The sequence below is a fragment of the Pinus tabuliformis genome, chromosome 8, assembly GCF_031772625.1.
Source record: "Pinus tabuliformis cultivar Carrire ecotype Pingquan chromosome 8, CPIR1, whole genome shotgun sequence".
NCBI lineage: Eukaryota > Viridiplantae > Streptophyta > Pinopsida > Pinales > Pinaceae > Pinus > Pinus tabuliformis.
The window spans coordinates 427808877-427829491 of NC_142294.1; the positions used below are offsets into that span (position 1 = coordinate 427808877).

General features: G+C 40.1%; 1 protein-coding gene across 2 annotated transcripts in view; it reads right to left on the reverse strand.

Annotated features, from left to right (window-relative positions):
• Positions 1-20615, reverse strand: part of LOC149235880 (uncharacterized) — a 239828-nt gene that overhangs the window by 120452 nt on the left and 98761 nt on the right. For both annotated transcript variants that reach the window (XM_089372261.1, XM_089372260.1), the window contains exon 4: positions 1125-1252. In XM_089372261.1, the coding sequence (XP_089228387.1) occupies positions 1125-1252 (128 nt within the window). The remainder of the gene's footprint in view (positions 1-1124; positions 1253-20615) is intronic.

Here is a 20615-nt window from a genome sequence, read left to right on the forward strand (position 1 = left end):
TTATAACTCAACCAAGCATCAAAATTGATAAACAATTACATTTTTGGTTAGGATAAATTTAGCAAACCAAAATCTATAGGTCACATGCCATACCTTTGAGTTGTTTTGGCTACTAACATCTACGATTAGAAATCTGCATTGCTTTTACGCAGAACAGCAGACAAATCAAAAACACCTCCACTCCATTGACTCCATATAAGGCATTGGACATTAGCCATAGTTGCCAGTAATATTTAGGGACTCCTCCCTTGGCTGTTCTGGTGTTTTAGGCCTAAATAGCAGGGGCTTGGACCGAGGTGACAATGGATCCTTGTCATGTGTGCCCATCTAGCAAGGCTACCAGGACCTTAACATCCCCACTAAAAAAATCAGTAACAGACACATAAATAACGAATTTAGCAAAGGTATTAAAAAAATATGTTCAAGATTGAAGAAAATACAGTCCTGCTTTTTGAAAACCAGCTATTATGATAACACCTTGGAAACTGTAGTCTGGTTATAATAAGGTAAAGACATAAATTGTCCAACTATAAATTCCATGGAATCACTACGTCACCTACAATTTAGCTGCCTTTATAAGTATTGTTTGCTCATACCTTGATTAATACTCTACATATTCAATAGCATACTGAAAAATTCGCCTCTAACTAGTTTGAAATTGATAACCAATGCAGATCTAGAACATGTGTGTTCCAGAAGAAAATTTATCAACATCAGTATAATGAATGTCATGTTCTTTCTACCATGGTTATATATACTAGACACTTGGATGTCTCAACTTCAAGCCTACATTAAAGAAAAAATAAATACAGTCGATCTCTCATTCACAGCACAACATATTAGTTCAGTCATTGTGATCGAAAATTGCAAACTCTATGACTTGCTGATACTGAATCTCCAGAAATAACAAAGTTTCCATTATGAAATAGATATGCTCGATATCATTTGGTTTTAACTCGTTCTAAGCAAATGAATAAGGAGAACACAGCAGATACAATAAATAAAGGTTCTAACATGAAAAAATGGTCATTTTCTTTTCAGAAAAATCTCAATTAAAAGATGTACTTAATGCTTGGGTGGACCAGGGAGACTTAACACCGCTAGGTTCCAAAGACAAATCCCACCTTTGGCATCATATCTGGAGAAGCAATTAATTTATCGAACTCCATGAAGCCTCCTTTAATTTGTGCAATCAAATCTTCTCCTCCCACCAAATCAGCTCCTGCTTTCTCTGCCTCAATAAGTTTTTCTCCTGCAAAATTAGAGATATTAAAAGTGAGCTGCAATAGAAAACATATTCAAAGGCTCTGGAAGATAGTCTAATTCTGTTTCCAACAATTGTCACCCTGTCACTTGATCTTTCCACAAAATAAATTAAAATAACCTGCCAAGGAATCAATGGATATTAAACTTTTAGAACAATCAGAAATAATATCCTGAGTTTTGAATCTTGTGGTAAATATTAAATCATTCATAATTTTTTTGGAAATGTAATAGAATAGACTAAGCCCCCATAGTTAAACACCACACAGAGAAAACAATAACTTTAGTAATTACTGAGCGCGGATATTTAATTATAAGTTCACTAAGCCCAAAAGTAGGCAATTGTTTAAAACTTTCATTAAGAATTATAAAAACAGAAACAACTTTAAAAGTTAGGTAGCCCATGCAGTCCGAATGATAAAATTTCATCCTTTAAAAATGAACTTTAATTAGGATAGATATGTTATCTCTCTTTCAAATGACCCCTATCAAGGGGTCTAAGAGAGATTTCATAAGAGCAATCTTTCCAGCTATGGTGTCCACCACCACCTTGGAATCCCCATAAATTTTGAGAACGGTAAGTTGGAGATGATGGCAATATTTAGCACCAAAAATAGGACATTAGTGGTACTAAATATTGCACATCATCTCAACCTTTCCTCTCTAAATGTTTATGGGGATTCCAACGTTGCAAATGGATGCCATAGCCGGAAAGTACGCTCTTAATCAAATATCTCCGTACCCCCCTGTGCTAGGAACATGATATTAACAGCAAATTCAGCTTCTTCCAAATTTCCCATATATTCAGGTAGCACAACTCACAAGGCTGACTCTGCAACCAGAGAGGCCTCTTTCTGCCTGTTGATGATTACATAGCTGTGATACTTCATTTAGACGGGGCTAAAATTTTATAGCTGGGCTTCCAACGATGCACTCCTTGACAACCCTTCAATAGGAAATCTGCTCTCTCTGACAACATGTCGGCTTCTCACTCCCATGTATTTTTGGTAATCTGATTGGATATTCCATATTAGTTCGTTAGCACTTCTATCTCACCTGTAAAGTCCCTGCTGTGGTGACCTAATATTACCTGATGTATAGTCACTATGAAGGGGGTCAAGCATTTGTGGGACTGCCTGCAAGGTCCCTTATCAGCAGGAAGTCTGCACATTCTCAGCCTTCTTGTCATTCTCTATGTTTCATAGGTATTAGAAGTTCCATTGACTATTACAGCTCTTTTAGAGACAAATAGATGCCACTTTCAAAACTTAAAGCATTAATTTTATGCGTTCAGTGGGCAGTTAGGATCACAATCTCTGAGGAAACATATTTGTCACAATCTATTTTTCCAGTCTTCATCTCATCATCTATATATAAACGAAATGTTCTTGAGGCCATAACCCTTTATAACCTTCTACTTTTTTCAAATGAAAAGAATATTTTTCTCACAATTAAAAAAAGGTAGCCTGCTAGAATGAAGAAGGCAAATTGCCTGACTTCAGTTCTGACTATTCTTAGCTAAGTGGGGTCCATAGGTCATCATGTAATCAATTTTAACTAGAATTAATTATATTTTCCCCCTCCTTGTGATGTTTTGCCTTTAACGAATGACAAAACAAAAGATATCAAGAGAAAATATCTTTACTCCCGGTTACCACACAATCTAGCAGGGGTCCTAGGAGGGGTTCCTAAGGGACAACTACTAGACCAAATGGCAACAACGGGACAAGGACCCACTGTCACCTCAGTCAATGTCCCCTGCTCTTTACAGACTTTCACCAATGGGAGGAGTCCCGTTATGGTGGAAATCACTAGAATGATGAGGTCAATAACAATGTACAATGTGATTTCCAAAGCCCATTCAAAGGAGAGGCTCAGATAATAGGTTGCTTGTTTTAGAAGCAAAATAAGGGCTCTCCAAGAAAGGCTCAAGGGAAGGAGGCCTAGACCTAAGTGAAAGAATATTCAATAGAGGAGTTATGCCTAGATCAAGGTTTCCTAGAAAGGAAGGAGGACCTCTCTTAAGGTCATACAAAGGTTGGGACCACAAGAGAGACCTAGGCCTTAGGGTTTGGGGTGATCATCAACAATGTTACTAGGTCAAGCAAGGATCAGTAGGAAGGATCGAAGAAAGGTGAACTTCCAATGAGTTTTCAAGAGTAACTGACCCTAGAAATGCCACTAACCAAGGAAGGTGAAGAATAGAAATGGTTTTGGAGATAGGGCTTGAGATTTCTCTCAAACTAGTCACAGGAATTGCTTGAAACTTTGAGGGAACTTAGAGAAAAAGACAACACAATAGTGTACCAATTTGCACCCCAAGGAGATGTCTCTAATGCAATTCATGCTAGGCCCTAGTTGGCCTCCTAGAGTTAGGGCCAAAAATAGAAAAAGAGGGAGACAAACTTAAAAGGTTTAAGGAAGGGTGACCACCAAGGAATTCGACTAGTGCATGTACCATTGGGAGAATGGAGTCAACGGTGCTTATAGTAGGTTAAATTGACCTTCAAGGAGGCTAAAATAGGAAGCCATAACTACCTCTTTCAATGATTACCTTCATTATATTAATTAATGGAGTTTCATGGAGAAATTAACAATTTTCCACTAGCAACATTCATTTCATATCATCAATGAGTAACACACACAAAACTTCTCTAGATCACAATTTTGCACCATATCAAGTAAATTAGGGCATAGATTTTCACTATCAGGAAGAGTTCCATGCATTAGACATTTGCATAAAAATATTCAACAAGAAAAGGCACTTACTAGACAATATGAAGTATATCGATCCATCAATAATGCATTTAGAAGGCTCCAAAAAGATAGCAATATATCCATACATCAAAGTGCATCGCAAAAACATCCAAATTCTCTCCAGAAATTGCACGCTGAAATCCTCTGATGAGGCTAGCGAAAATCCCAAGTGTGATGATCAGCTGCAAATGAGGTCTCATCAATATATATGAGCCTCTCACAAGTTCAAATGGTCTAATTTAGCCCAATTATCCCCTAATTAATATTTTAATGTGCAAATAACAACTAAATTGGTGACAAGCCCACCAAATGGCTTCCTCTCAAGACGACCGAAATGATAGAACAATAGCTAATAGGGTCGTTGGAAGGCCAAATCAAGTCCCTCATGTGCCATAATGAATAGGAGGGCTCCAATAACAATGACAAATGGGGTCGCCCCTTAATCTCCAAACAAATAACCTATGGTGGTCCCCAGTTGTTGTGGGGGCACAAAGAAAGGCCTCATGGGTCTCCAACTGAATCAAGCAAGCATGTGCTCCATCTATAAGGGTTGGAACGATGATGCAATCCCTCCCTTGTCTCCCTAGGTGAGACAAAACCCCATCTAGGACCTAGATCAACTGCCAAGTGTGTGGTGCAGGTGCATAGCCGGTTGGGCAATGTGGTCCAAGTGCATCGTCATCATTGAATAATTGGGACACGAGCAAGCAATAGGTGGTGCTAAAGGATCCCATGGTGTGGCTATTTGCCCTCTGCTATGGCAGAGGCCCATGGCTCTCAACGCTCACCCTACAAGTGCCATCATGACTCTCTGGAGGGCTTGGATCTCATATAGGGAGACCAAACCCCAAGATGAAGACCCACCTACAATCTTGTATAAGATCCAATGTGTCTCCTCACCTTCTAGTACAACAATTCATCAGTGCGATTGAGCAAATGAGCTTACAAATCATGGAACCAAGTGAGCACTTCATAGTTGCATGCCCTTCCATAATGGGCATTAGAATGTACAAGTGTCTCCAGGCTCAAGAAAGAGGTTAATCAAGGACCCTATTAGGTGGTTCAAACCTCTAAGGGAGTGACAGGTCTATGCTACATCCGTCAGATGGCAAGTGTCATATGAAATAATTATGGAACAGAGTGGAGTAGCAGGGGTAGTCTCCAATCCACATGCCATGGTACAAGGGTAGCTATAATGAGGGAGCCCACAATTGGGTGTATAGATGTAGGAGGTTGCAATCATGGTACATGAGTTGCCCCGGCCTTTGTTTTTCCACCCTTCATCATATGCCTTTTGCCTTTTATTGATTTTTCTTTTTATAACTGCTCGGGGCTCTAGGGAATGAGAGCATGATGTGAATGATATAACAGTGGATACCCCCTTAAGGTAGGGCAGTTCATTGCGCACCACGGGTTGGGACAATTATGGGTTCCTTAATGATGCAGGGGGTTCATATGGGGCCCTAGGAACCAAGGTGATGGCCATGATGATAAGGGGTAGAGCTCATGTTTGGCTTTTACCCACATGCTAAATTTGTATGTCCTGGCCACCTTTTGCATTTTGTGGTACATTTCCTGTTGTAAGTGGCCAAATTATGTTTTTAACTTTCTTTTTAGCTGCATCAACCTCTGAGACATCGTTCTAGGCCCAACCCAAATGGTGGACAAGGGGAGGGGGAGGCTAACTCCTTATGGACCCAATGGACAAATGTGGACCCGAATGGGAAAGATGTGAAAAGAAGCTATAATGAGCAAAGGGGGTTGATATATGTTATGTCAGGAAGCGAGACCACGCAACCAAAATCGGCATTTTCCCAAGTAGTGCCACTCCTAAAGCTAGTAGCCAATAGAGGAGATCTCATGGGACTAGGATACAAAACTGACCACCAAATTGGACAATGAGACAAAAGTACAAACCAAACCCATTCTTTCTGTCGAATCCCCCCACTAATCCATGTCCAGATGTGTCCATGATAAGTATGCAAAGATACCTAATTACACAATGAAAAGTCATACCTTTGGGGTTGGAATACCCACCTTCAAACATACGATCATAACAAATGGGTGAGGGAACATAATGGTTGGCTCATTTGGTAGAGAATGGTGGCACATCGAGCTATCTAGTGGCTACAAGGGGTTGTTGGCTGCCAGCTTAAGACAAACTAGGAGAAAAAATTCACCTATAGGTGTCACCCACTAGTGGTGGGTAACATATGGCTCCAACTGGGACATGAGGTCTTAGTAGAGTGTATGAACGTACTCGAACGGGGAGGTGATGAGAACACCAACAATCTCCTGGGACCGTAGACCTGTTATCTGAACATCAAAGACTAAGCACATTGGGCAGCATGTTTTTCATGGCATCCTATGAGCATCTTATTCTACTATTTAATTATTATTCTAGAAGCTCCTCCCATGACTTTATCTTAAGTGATTTTTTTATTTTATTTTATTTCACTCAAGTCACTTTTGGCCTTTTCCTCCAATTAATTATTTTTCCCCTTTTTAGTTGAATGACTAATTAAGGTCATTTTTTAATATGGGAAAATGGTAAATCACCCACCATACTCTCTCTGGCCACTGGAAATTACTTCTCAACATTCCATCCTGTAGATATTCTCGTTCTGATTCCAACGAGCTATTACACTTAGGTGTTCCATCAAATGATCCTCCTAGAATGCCACCCCGAGCATAACTAATTAAGTTAGACCCAATAAACACCTCATTTTTTTTAAGATGTCGGAATGCAATGGAATGAAAGGCAAGTTGTGCGAATGATGGAATATGCCAAGTGAATGCCATCAGAACCCATAAAAACTCCTCCAAAACCCCTGATGACGTAATCCTGCTCCTACGGCCTCGCCATCACATACCTTAGAAACCCATCCTAGTTGTACTATAGAGGAAAAAAAATATGGACATTACAAATCCTCCCACCCCACACTGATACCAGGATCCCATATGAACCACTGGACCACATCATACCTCCATGCAATCCAAACATGATTGGATCCCTCGATACCTGGACCCCAAACCCATCTCTGACTCAACTACTGTCAATAGATCCACTTGGATCCCATTGCCACCACGACCAATCATTGTCCATGCCCCACGACTTTAGTTGTGCTTTGTCTTTGGCCATAGATGCTACTCCACTAGGAGAATACCAATTCATCACCTCTCTCTAGTCCAACCCTTGGCATAGACCAATGCCAATCCCACTCTACTAACACTAGGCTAGCGCTATTGTAATGTTGAAGAACAGGCGGTCTACATCCCACAGCCAACTGGAACATGCAGTATCCCTCAAATCTAAGGGATCATGTTGCACTATGCCCCTAACTAGAAATATCAATCCATCAATAGGATATCAACTCATGATCTCCCACCAATCTACCTTGTGGAAAGAATCGAATGCATGGACACCTATGTATGGAACAAATCTACTATGTTGTCGGTGGTCCATGCTCAACTCATGCTTCTTTGTCCGGTCCATTAACAAGATCTATCCAATAAATCCTGACCCTCTCCATATAATGGGCCAAAGTGGGCAAGTTGTGTTGCAAGCCCTATCTATGTACTCCTAGAGAGGGTTGTTGCCTAAAAATGTTGTAGCTTTGCTAGCTGTCATTGCATTTGTTTGCACCTCATCAATGGGTAGACCCAAAGATGGATGCACCACCATCTCCCTCATTTGACAGGGATCTCCATGCTTCTACAGTCTACCAACTTCCTACAAAACTATCATGTCAGACTCCAACACCCCCCGACGACAAGTGTCTGCAAGTACTACAACCTTGTTGGTTGCTTGTGCATCTATCTGCTCCTCATCAATGGCTAGTCCAAAAGATGGTTGCTCATCCTCCTCTATCATGGGCTCAACATGAACCTCTAGCTAGCTCTCCACAAAAGGCTCATCATGCATATTGCACATATCATCCTCCTCAGCTGACTCATGCTCCACCATATGCTTCTCATATTGAATTGTCACTAATGACTCATCACCCTGAATGTCTCCCATAAGGTCCACTGATTGCTCACTATACACACTGGAATATAAATCTGGCCTGCTATCAACAACTCTACATGACTGCTCATGCTCCTCAGAGGCATCCTTGTATGAAGCCATAAACTCGTCCAAAGAAGAATCCTCATCCTGAAAGTCAAAAGGAATCTCCCCCTGCTCTACCTATGTCATCTCCCCTACATCACTCAAGCATGATGGTCAAGTTCCCAAGGTTTCGTGCAAATGAAGCAAAGACCCTTCCTCCTTAGCTCATTCTTGTTGTATGGTTGGTCACCACCAATCCTCCGCAACTCCTCCTGGGTCAATTGTCTCCTAAATAGAACAATGTTTTGCTTAACCAACCTTTCGGCTAATTCATAAGCAGCAGCTAAGACCAATTGTTCTCTACTCTGAATGGCCAACAATCTAGATTGCAACTCCCTGCAAATGGCCTCACTGTTTCCCATACATGAAGATAAAATGGACTGCATGTTTGTTTGGACAGTGTCAAGATGATGTCTTTTAATGTTGAAGAAGTGTTGGAACATTTGTAGGATCAAGTCATCACAGTGCAAATCAAACATGATGTCATATGTTCTAACCATGGCCATGACTTCTAGAATCTCTAGCTTCTTCCCAAAGGTAGGACCCTCATTGTTATCCAAATCCTGAAAGGTCTCTACTATCAATCTGAAAACTCTTCTCATTATGTCATCACTGTAAGGAGGTATAGGTGCAATCAGCATCATAATACTACTGAGACAGGAGGCAACCGGAAGTTTGACCCCTCCACAAGGGTGCTCCAAATACTTATGATGTACTAAGGCAAGCATGGTTGGTTTTAGAGCCCAAATCAAGCTCTTCCCTTCTAATTGAACCACCTTGGAGAAGTGTTAATTTTAGATAAATATGGTATGTTCTATGCTTTAGCACAATTTACTTCAATGTTCCTTATTAGCCCAATAACAATTTCCAACAGTAGCAATCACATTAACTTAAACACATTGATAGTAAATGCAGATAGAACATAAAAACATGTGTTAAAATTTGGGTACCAGAGGACAAGTGGTTCCCTAAGGCTTTGATCTTTGGCCTATGGAAAAGTGTCCAAACTTATTTTTTACTTTTCACCTAAAGTGACTTTATAAATGGTAAAGTAAATTAAATTTAAAAGTGACTTTATAAGTGGTAAATTTACATTCTAATTTAAAAGTGACTTTATAAGTGATAAAGTTACATTCTAATTTAAAAGTGACTTTATAAGTGGTAAAGTTACATTCTAATTTAAAGGTGACTTTATTAAACTCAATGAAGAATTAGAAAGTGAAAAAATGACTATGGAAATAAAAGGCTAAATGGGTCTTTATTTAAGTGGGTGAGATAAAAAATAGAAAGTGAGAACTAAATGCACATTTATTCTCATCCCTAGATCTAAATGAATCTCGGTCATTAGATCTTAGGGTAACCCAAAAGGTCATTTAGAGAATAAAAGGAGAAGAGAAGAGGAAAAGATCAATTCATTCTTTCATGAGCATTTGAGAGAAAGAAAAGAGAGAGCAAAGAGAAAATTTCTGAGCAGTGAAAGAGAACAGCAAGAAGACATTTCAGCAAATCTGGGCAGCAGCGTTTATTGGCACGCATCCCAAGGAAAAACCGTACAGCATGAGAAAGGCACAAAAATCGAGGAAGAGGGATAGCAAGTTCTGGGCACATTTTTCGAGGCTGGTCATACAGAGTTTAATGTTGTTTTATTGTTGTAAAAAAAATGTTTTGGCTGTTTGCCGATTGGCACGATTTTCGAGGTGGAGTTCAAGCATGGAAATTGAGATAAGTGGTAATTTTTGGTTGCTGGAATTTTTACTGTGTATTTCAGTTTCTCTGTAAAAGCATTTTCATAAATAAATAAGAGCTCTCAAACTAGTTTTCCCCAAGAGTTGTAGGGGGTTTTTCCAGGGTCACATTGACCAAAAATCACTGTGTTATTTTCTGTGCGTGGTTGTCATAATTTTGCTGTGTTTTATTTCTGCAATTTCAGCATTTGTGAAATCTCTAAATTTGTGTTTTCAGAAAAATATTATCATTTCCAGATTTTAGAATTTTTATCATGCTTGTATTTAAAACTAAATGCATAGTGATAAGGAAAACTGATAACTGGAGTGGGGGTTGAAATTTCTTCAACATGTACAAAAGAAAAGCCAAGAAAAGGGAACACAAGATTTGGTGGATGCTAGGGAAAAACCCCAATGTGGGGAAAACCCTTTGATCAAATCTTCTTATTATTATTCAATAGTTCAATAGAGAGAGAGAGTACATAGATCAAATTTACTTGCCCAATACACAGCCAAAACAGCCCTGTCAAAATCAGCTGGTCAACAACAATCAACTACAACCCTAACTAGAAAGTCAACACTGGTCAAATCAACACCAAAACGCCCTCCAAGCAGCTTGGTCAACAACAGTTCAATTCAACTTTCCAGGAGAGACAAAGTTAGCGCAAAACAGTTCAGTCAAACCTAGTCAAAGGAATCTGTGCCCAACAACTCAACTTAGAGAAATTGAAATTTTGCCCTGAAGATCGAGGTCAAACTTGGTCAAATGAGGCTTGGTCAACGTTGGTCAACACAAATCTGATTCTTTGAAATTTCAGCCTGTTTTGTCCCTAAAATATTCGGCCTCCTGTCACATGTGCGAAGAAGAGAGAGATTGTCCCCAAGTTGTACAAACCAATCAAGATAGGAGAGAGAGATGTATGATGTGATGAGTGATGTCCAAATAACAGAGGTCACTCCTATTTATACAATTCGTTGAGGGTGAGGAGACACATCCATTGGGCTTCTTGAGCCTACATTTGATTGAGGTCAACCTTGACAATTTGCGCATGAGAGAGAATAAATTCAAAATTCCACTTCCACTTCCACTTGTCAGAATGAGATGATATTTATATCGAAATTGGACCTCTCGAAAAGAGGAATGCAATGCAATAATCATTACATGAAACAAAAAACTGAGCAAAGAACAAGATACATATGACAGTTATTTTTGGACAAAATAGCCTCGAAAAAACCCAATGCGGGGAAGTCGGTGCAGCAACTCTGAGGGTTTTCTATTATTAAGCAGTAATTCTGAATACAAAATGTTGGATGCCCTCTCGGCAATCCAGTGACAGAGAAATTCAACGGCGGAAAAACTAAGTAAGTTTTACCTCACTTCACCCGGCAGATTCCGGTTGATTCGGCAGCGAAACTGGCTAACCCCGACTAGTTTTGCACTGGCCCTACGTAGGCCCTGCGTCAACTCTACAGGCTCTGTGTCAGCTCTGCACTGTCTCTTCTGCCCACTGTGTCAGCATTCCCAGCTGTTCTGACAATTTCGGCTTTTTGCGTGGAGGGCAACTTCTGCGCTGGCCCTTCTGGCTTTGCATGAGCCCAGATTGGCCCAACATCAGTCCTCTTAGCTGCTGAGTTGTCTCCAGTAACCTCTCTCCGCCTCTCTGTCAGTACTCCCAAAATATCCCTACCCCTCTGCTACAACCGATCACCTAGTTCGAATTTCTCAGCTTTCTAGCCCCAGAAATTGAACTTCAGATCAATTTGTTCTCTCCATGTGTGTTTTTAAATGAACCCCAAGCCTCCTTCTTATACTTTTCTCGTTGAGACTTCAACGGCCAAGATTAAGTCTCTAATCAACAGCTAAGATTAAAACATGACTTGATCTGCCTTCTAGATCATTCTCACCCATATTTTGATTAATACCCATTAATATTTTAATTTTCCTAAGTTTAGACTTAAGAACCCCATTAAAAATATTAATTATTTTAATAAAATACAATCTGGGTGGAATTTCACCAAACGGTTTCTAGGTTCTTTAGAACTCATGTGCCTTAGCCTCTCCACCAATTTTCATGGCTAGAGCACATCTGATGCTACCAAAAAATAACACTCCCTCTTAGCAAGGAGTGTGCTCTAGCAACAATGTCCAACTACATGCTGCTCTATTTCTGAAGCACCTCCTTTCCACACTGTTGCTGCCACCAACACTGTGTTGTTGCTGCAACTGTACTGCTACCCATGACATTGCCACTGCTGCATCTGTACTACAACTCCCTCTCAAATGCTGCATTTGTTATGCTGCTAACACTACATTCTTAATGCAAATCAGTTGTTGAGAGAAGCAACTGAAAAACATCCAAATTATTGAACTTAACTGTGTTCAGCATAATACCATGAATGTTGGAATCCGACTACTACTAGTCTCTGACCCTTTGAATCTTCTACATTGTTGCTAACTTCTGCACTGCTACCAACCTTGCTCTGCATTGATCAGTCTCTGGTCTCCGGCTACTGCATCTGTCTCTCCAAACAATCCACTACATCATCTGACACTAAGTCCATCTCGCTACTGCTGAATCTCGGGCTCCCGTAGCAAGGAATTGATCCAAGAGGTGGACTCCTCAAGGATCCTTCCCATATGTAGTCCTCTCGACTACAGCTCAATATCGCCCCATTTCCCTCCTAGAGATGCGTGGGCACTCATGGCAAACTCATCTTTGTCAATCTTTGCTGGAGCAACCTTAGGATCATGTTTCTCATCCTTATCTTGTTGCTTCAAAGGACACTGGGATGCAAAATGACCCATCTCGCCACATCTGAAACATTTCACCTTCGAAATAACCTTCTTCTGTTCTGCTATTGTTGCCCCTTTGATCCTAGAGCTGCGTTCTCCTCCTCCCCCTTGGTCTTCGTGCTACTCCTACTGTTGCCATTGAGGTTGACCTTTACCAGGTCCCTCCTTAATTCCTCCTATTGAAGAGCTGCCAACATCTCCTCCCATGAAGGTAGTCTTTCCCTGCCCAATATACTTTGGACGAAGACTTTCCATTCATCCGAGACTCCATTCAGTGTCGTCCTTACCATCGTGATAGACTGAGGAGTAGACCCCACTACAGCAAGTTGGTCTCTGGTGTCCTGAATACGTTGAAGATAAGAGTTAACCCCTTCTCCCTTCTGCATCAATGTCCACTGCAACTATTGTTCTAAGTACATCTTCCGTTGTTCAGAAGAACCTTCATACAGTGAAGACAAAGCTTCCCACATTTCTCGGGCTGTATCTTTTGCCTGCAAGTGTGAGACCACATGATCTCGAACTCCATCGAGAATGAACCTCTTCGCCTTCCCCTGCTCAGCCTTATACTTCTTCTTCTGATCATTGTCAGCGGGAACAACCACAACACTCTTGACGTAGGCTTCGAGATCATACTCCTCCAGAATAGCTAAGATTCTGGTCTTCCATATGACATAGTTGGAAGCTCCTTCCAACCTGTCCAGATCTCTAAGCCCATACAATGCCATCTCACCCAAACTGTCGAATTGACTCCTCTAGTCATTGCTCAGCACTACTGCCCGACAAGTGAGAAATTCGAACTTTTGGCGAGAAAAGTTCTCTGAGGAGAAAATTCCCCTTCTATGTATCTTCGCTCTTTTCTAACGATTTTTGCCCCAGCAGAAACTACGCCCTTCAAGCACTGCGCTGAGGCTCTGTGTCACTCCCTCTGCCTCTACAAACTCACGAACTGGAAATCGTACCTCTCTATCGACTCTCTTAGAGAGAGATTTCCTCGGAATCTCTGCTTCCCGACAAGGACTACACAATCCCTTCAAGGGGATTCGAATTGCTGCCAAGTGCAGCTATTGGCCTCTCTGCTCAGCATTGGATCTACTCTCCCTGTTTCAAAATCAATGCTCTGATACCATGTGAAAATTCCTAATCCTCAAGGAACCCCTACTATAGCAAATTTGAATCTACTTCACCTACTTGATTTTAATATACATTATCAAGTTATTCTCTAAATACTGAAGCAAATTACTTCTACAACCTACACTACTTTAAATTTGATTACATGAAATAGAAAACTGAGCAAAGAACAAGATACATAGGACACAGTTATTTTTGGACAAAATAGTCCCCGGAAAAACCCAATGCGGGAAAACTGATGCAGCAGCTCTGAGGGTTTTCTATTATTAAGTAGTAATTCTGAATACAAATGTTGGATGCCCTCTCGGCAATCCAGTGACAGAGAAAATACAATGATGGAAAAACTAAGTGAGTTTTACCTCACTTCGCCCAACAGATTTCGGCTGATCTGGCAGCAAAACTAGCTAAACCCGACTACTTCTGCGTTGGCCCTGCGTCAGCTCTGCACTATCTCTTCTGCCCACTGCGTCAGCTTTCCCAGCTGTTCCGGCAATTCTGGCTTTCTGCGTGGAGGGCATCTTCTACTTCTACGCTGGCCCTTCTAGCTCTTCGTCAAGCCTGCATGGGCCTGATTGGCCCAACGTCAATCCTCTTAGCTGCTGAGTTGTCTCCTGTAACCTCTCTCCGCCTCTCTGTCAGTACTCCTGAAATATCCCTACCCCTTTGTTGCAACTGATCACCTAGTTCGAATTTCTCAGCTTCCTAGCCCCAGAAATCGAACTTCAAATCAATTTGTTCTCTCCGTGTGTGTTTTTAAATGAACCCCAAGCCTCCTTCTTATAATTTTCTCGTTGAGACTTCAACGGCCAAGATTAAGTCTCTAATCAACGGCTAAGATTAAAACATGACTTGATTTGCCTTCTAGATCATTCTCACCCATATTTTGATTAATACCCATTAATATTTTAATTTTCCTAAGTTTAGGCTTAGGAACCCCATTAAACATATTAATTATTTTAATAAAATACAATCCGGGTGGAATTTCACCAAAGGGTTTCTAGGTTCTTTAGAACTCATGTGCCTTAGCCTCTCCACCAATTTTCATGTCTGGAGCACATCCGATGCTACCAAAAACTAACAGCTCATAGCTCCAAGAAGTACCCCAAGCCCCTAAGAGCTCCCAAAGCTCAGTGTCCAACTCATACAAGACCCTCATAGAAGGGTCATTCCACGACTCCAAGTCTCTCTCAAAAGGTTAAGAATTTGACCTTCCCCAAAGGCTTCGTGAGAATGTTTGAGCCCTGCTCATCCGTCTTGATGTGTTGGAGCCTTATTGCTCCCTGTTGTACCATATCCCGGATAAAGTGGTACCTGATATCAATGTGCTTGGAGCAGTCATAGAAAATGGGATTCTCTGGTAGGTGAATCCCACTCTGGTTGTCACAAAAGATCACAGTGGTATCTAGCACATGCTCAAATATCTCACTGAAGAGCTTCCTCAACCAAACAGCTTCACAACAGGCCATACTCGTAGCAATGTATTCGGCCTCGACGGTGATTAAAGCAACCAATTTTTGCTTCCCACTCATCCAAGATATTGAAGCAACACCCAGACGTGCTCTTATGATCCACCACACTGCCAACACAATCAGCATCTGAATATCCATGCAGCATCTATTAGAAAATGTAACTATGTTCGGTCTTCAATAATGTACTTAAGTCATTATGTAATGTACTTGTCAAAAGAATAAAGAAAAGAATTTTTATTATTGTAACAATGACATTAAAGCATGGGTTTCATGCTTGGGTCATCATTAGATTAGTAAAAGTCCCCATTTTTGACTCCTAGGATTAATATTGAGTTTATAGAGTCATTGTATATTCGAAAAGACCCTTCTTGGGTTTTTGAACCATGTAAAAAGGTTTTGTATCAAGTCAAATATGAATTATGTACCCTCCACATCATGTTGGCTTAAGGAAGATCAAGTCGGACTAAGGACCCCCATTCGACCCACAAGAAGCCTACATATTGAAGGAGGTCGAAGTCATTTGCATCATTCACTCTCAAGCAAGTTCAATCTCAAGAAGAGCTGGAGAAGTGCAAAGTTTGTTGTTGAGAAGACGAAAGAAATGTGAGTTTGGGGGAGTCTCTAGACAAGAAGAAAATCAAACTTTCAGTGCCTCTCCCTCTCTAGAGAAGAAGAAAATCAAACTTTTGTTGCCTCTCTCTCTCTCTCTCTGTTTCGTGGTCTGGGTTGGGAGATTGAAGTCTCCTAAGATTTCGTTGTTGCTGGAAGTCGCTGCCTAGTCAAAGTTGCTGGAAGGGGTCGAAGATCTTGGAGGCTGACATGGTGTGGAGGGAAAGTCTATTCTTGGTCTAGGGTAAAGAATCTCAAAGAATACTATTGATAGGAAGAATTATCTTGACTGCATTTTCCCTTCGAGGGGGGTTTTTGTTGAAGAATCTAGGGCATTTAGGTTATGATGAGATTCTTCTGACAATGATAACTATTTGTGAAGAAATTTTACATTTCTTATTAACACAATCTTCTCTTATTTTTATTAGTGTGTATTTTCTTTCCTCATCAAACAATTACCAAAACAAAAGAAACCAGAACACAAGATATTGGCTCTATGATAGGGCAAAACCTCTCTCTGCTAGAGAGGAAAACCCTTCTGCAAATTCCTCTTATTGAAGCTTCAATTGACAAATGCCAAACCCTAGACCCTTGACCAGTAAATCCTCCAAGCACAAGACAGTCTCTCTTTTTGCACCTTCCTTTATGTTCTTCAATCAAAGCCTCCTTCTGCACTGCACCTTAATCTCTTCCTTCGCACTTCTTCTGGCCACTGGCAGCACGACTACAGAAACCCTAGGTCTCCTTTAGAGACCTCTACTATGGAGTACTTCTTATTTTCTCTTCCTCGTTTGGCAATCTTCCTTTTGCTTGATGCTTAGGCTAGAAGATGGGTTTCTTCTTGAATTATATTTCTGAGTTATAGGTTGATCTTGTAACCCTACTGCAGATCTGAATTTTCCTCGCAAGTGTGTTTGATTAGGGCTCAAGATTGTCCCTCTTGCTTGCTCCTTTTCTTTGCTTGAGGTGACACCTACTTCGCTTGAGATGGAGGCCTATATGGAGCCTCTTTTTAGTCCAATTGAACTCTATTAAGTTGTTGCTCTCATGGATCTGAAGTGACCGCAGAAATACCCTCTCTTTTTCGTACGTGTGACAGAAAAGAGCCCTAAAACAATCCTCCAGAGCTCAGATTTCTTTCTTTTCTTCTTCTCTGGTCTAGAAGCAACCCTTTGCTCTTCTTCACTCTCTTTCTCGCTGATTTCAGAGATAGCTTGATGGTCTATTTGTGAGGTCGAACTGCCCTATATATAGGAGTTTGTCCCTCCTATTTGGGCCGAGTTGAGCTAGTGAGGCCGACATGTTCTTAAGTGCACCAAAAATTAATTTCTTTGAGCCAAAATGAACTCTTTTGGCATATTATACATAGATTTACATAGTGTAACATACCCACATGGGTCTTTAACATTTACATTGACTCTTTGACTTTCCTAGAAGCACTTAAACATGTGCTTAACCTATCAAATGGGCAAGAAACCCATTCTTGATAATGACAAAAATAATAATTATTTTCTTTTACAAGTGCAAAGATCAAAATTACATTTATGAAGACTGAACCTAGTTACACTTTCTTCAACACTCCCTCTTAACTAGGGAGGTGTTGTTGCACAAAGTGTCTAGACACCGCGACAACGCTCAAAGTAAGGGTTGTTACTCTAATCCTTACTCCGTTTAGACTCTCTCCTACACAAGTCAAGGGGGATAATCCCAAGGGGTAAATGAATGAAGGAAACCTATGGAACACAGGCTCTAGGAGACTGAAGGCTGAATAGCTTAATGAAAATAAGACAAGTTCTGATTAACTAAGATGAATAAGTGTTAATTTTTGGTATGTTCTATGCTAGAGCAATTTATTTAAATTTTCACAGTTAGCAATCACATCAGCATTAAGATAAACTGCAGATAGAACACAAATATAAATCGCAGAAGACAAGCCAAGACAAGAGGACACAAGATGTAGCGCTAGCCAGGGACAAACCCCACAATGTGTGGGGAAACCCTTTGATCAAATCTTCTTTTATCTTCAAAGTTCAGCAAAGAAAGAGAGAGAGAGAGAGATAATACATTTACAACAGAAGTCAACACTTTGACTTATCTGGATCTGAGCATAGATCATTTCCTATAATGATGAGATCAGTTGAAGACATTCTGCTTCAGCTGAATCTCCTAGGTCACGACTTCACCTATCCGTTTCGTTCATCTGTTGCACCTTACCGTGTAGCATCATCATGCATCTTCATGTTGCTCATGATCACTGTGTTGCCCATACATCAAGTTGTCCATGACTTCATACTTCATGCTGCTCATGCATCATCATGCTTCATGCTGCCCATGATCTCATCATGCTTCATGCTGCCCATGCATCATCATGCTTCATGCTGTTGTTCTAACAGATGGCATTCTATCACTGTTGTTCATTGTGATAGGGCTGCTACAGGTATGCCCTTCTACCACTGTTGTTTATCATGCTGCATCTTTACTTCATCATTCCTTCCGCTGAGATCATCATGTTGCACATTCATATTAGAGCCATCGAGATCATAAGAACATACGAAGATCATATCCCTACGAATGTCGAGATATATATAGTGATCTTCTATGCTATAATAGTTATGCAGAGAACGTAGTCCTTCTGCTTCAAACCCTAACCACTGTTGGCTTGCGGGTTCCATACATGACTGTGTTCTTCATATATGACCTGCGTTCCATATATAAATTGCGGGCTTCATGTATTATCTGCGTTCCATATATAATTCAACTGCGGATAACCATGACTGCCTAGCGTATATATATATAACCTATATACTGCAGCGTATATACTCCAGCATTTTCTGCCCAGCGTATATACTGTCCAACGGTACTGCAGCGTATATACTCCAGCGTTTTCTGCCCAGCGTATATATTGTCCAGTGGTTCTGCAGCGTATATATTCCAGCGTTTATATTACAGCAAGGTATATTCATTCCCATATGTGTGTAACTGCGTGGTATGACTGCGTTCCCATATGCGTATTATGTCTGCGTGGTATTATATGACTGCATGGTATATTGTATGACTGCCCAGTGTGTATATTTGTATGAGTATGACTACCCAGCGTGTATATTTGTATATTGTATGACTGCCCAGCGTGTATATTTCTATGAGTGCCCAGCGTATCCACCTGCGTTATGCATAAATATATTCATTGAGTTGTTGCGTGTAATCCATGTAATATCTATTGCCATTGCTGTGTGCCATTGACAGTGTTCCATTGACCGTGAATCATGAACAGCGTTATGTGCAGCTCTTCAGGAGCAGATTAGGGCAACGTATCACTACGGCTTCCATGGCTCCCTTCTACTGTGTCTTCCATCTACCATGGTTGCGTATATGGCATCATGTTTTACTGTGTATGTTGTGCGTTAGAATTAGGGCATCATAGGCCAGCATACATTTTCATGGTGTCTCTCTCCTGCTCCAAAAACCCAAGACGTGGAGAGGAGGAGATCACATGAAGAATATGAGTGTGAAATGACTTCAAGTCCTAGCCAATTTATACTAAAACGTAAGTGATGAATAGGTGTGACTATTGGGCTTTTGAGCCTACTCAAGTTGCTGGTCGGCTAGATAATAAATCCATAATCAAAATAAATTCATATCTCCATAAATACTTATCAAAATCGGATGATCTTAGGATCAATCCTACACCTCTCGACAAGAGGGATCCAATAAAAATATCAGCTGCCATAAATAAGCTGACCCACATGGAGTTTGGCCCTAGTTGCCAATTTAACAATAAGACACAACCACAAAATAGAAATGATTTTTTAGACCAGTGCCTTAGATGTTCAATTAACCACGAACCTACTTGAAGAAACACAATCAAGCTATTCAGAAGAAACAACGATCTTAACATGCAAAATAGTATAGCAATTAAATTCCGAAAGATCTAAATACCACGAAGAACCATGAAATTCACATGATAAGCAATTCACAATCCTAGAATTTAAATGATTTTTCTTTAATGACCCAGATCTAGAAAAATTTATCGTTCTCCTATACTCAATCTTTAGAGGCGATTTAAAAGATTATTATTAAGCATGTTTGACTATAGAGAAATGAAGATATCAATACCACACAATTTAAAATTTTACACTCAACACAAATAGGACACCAAGGAACTTTAGATTTAGAATTTGATTATCCCATAGGTAAATTTTTGAATTTGCTAAGCCTATGAAGCAAAGTTTAATGTGGCAAATATTTTTGATGTGACCAAAAAATAAAAATCAAAAGGACTTCAATAAATTAAAAATTTTAATGGGTCATAGGCCACATAAAAATTTAATATTTTAAATGTGAACGCATAAGTCTTTTGATTTGATTCTTTGGTCACATTAAAAATATTTGCCACATTAAACTTTGCTTCATAAGCTTAGCACATTAAAAAAATTACCTAAGGGATAATCAAATTCTAAATCTAAAATTCCTTGGTGTCCTATTTGTGTTAAGTGTAAAATTATAAATTGTGTGGTATTGATATCTTCATTTCTCTATAGTCAAACACGCTTAATAATCTTTTAAATCGCTCTAAAGATTGACTATAGGTGAACGATAAATTTTTCTAGATCTGGGTCATTAAAGAAAAATAATTTAAATTCTAAGATTGTGAATTGCTTAGCATGTGAATTTCATGGTTCTTCATGGTATTTAGATCTTTCGGAATTTAATTGCTATACTATTTTGCATGTTAAGATCGTTGTTTCTTCTGAATAGCTTGA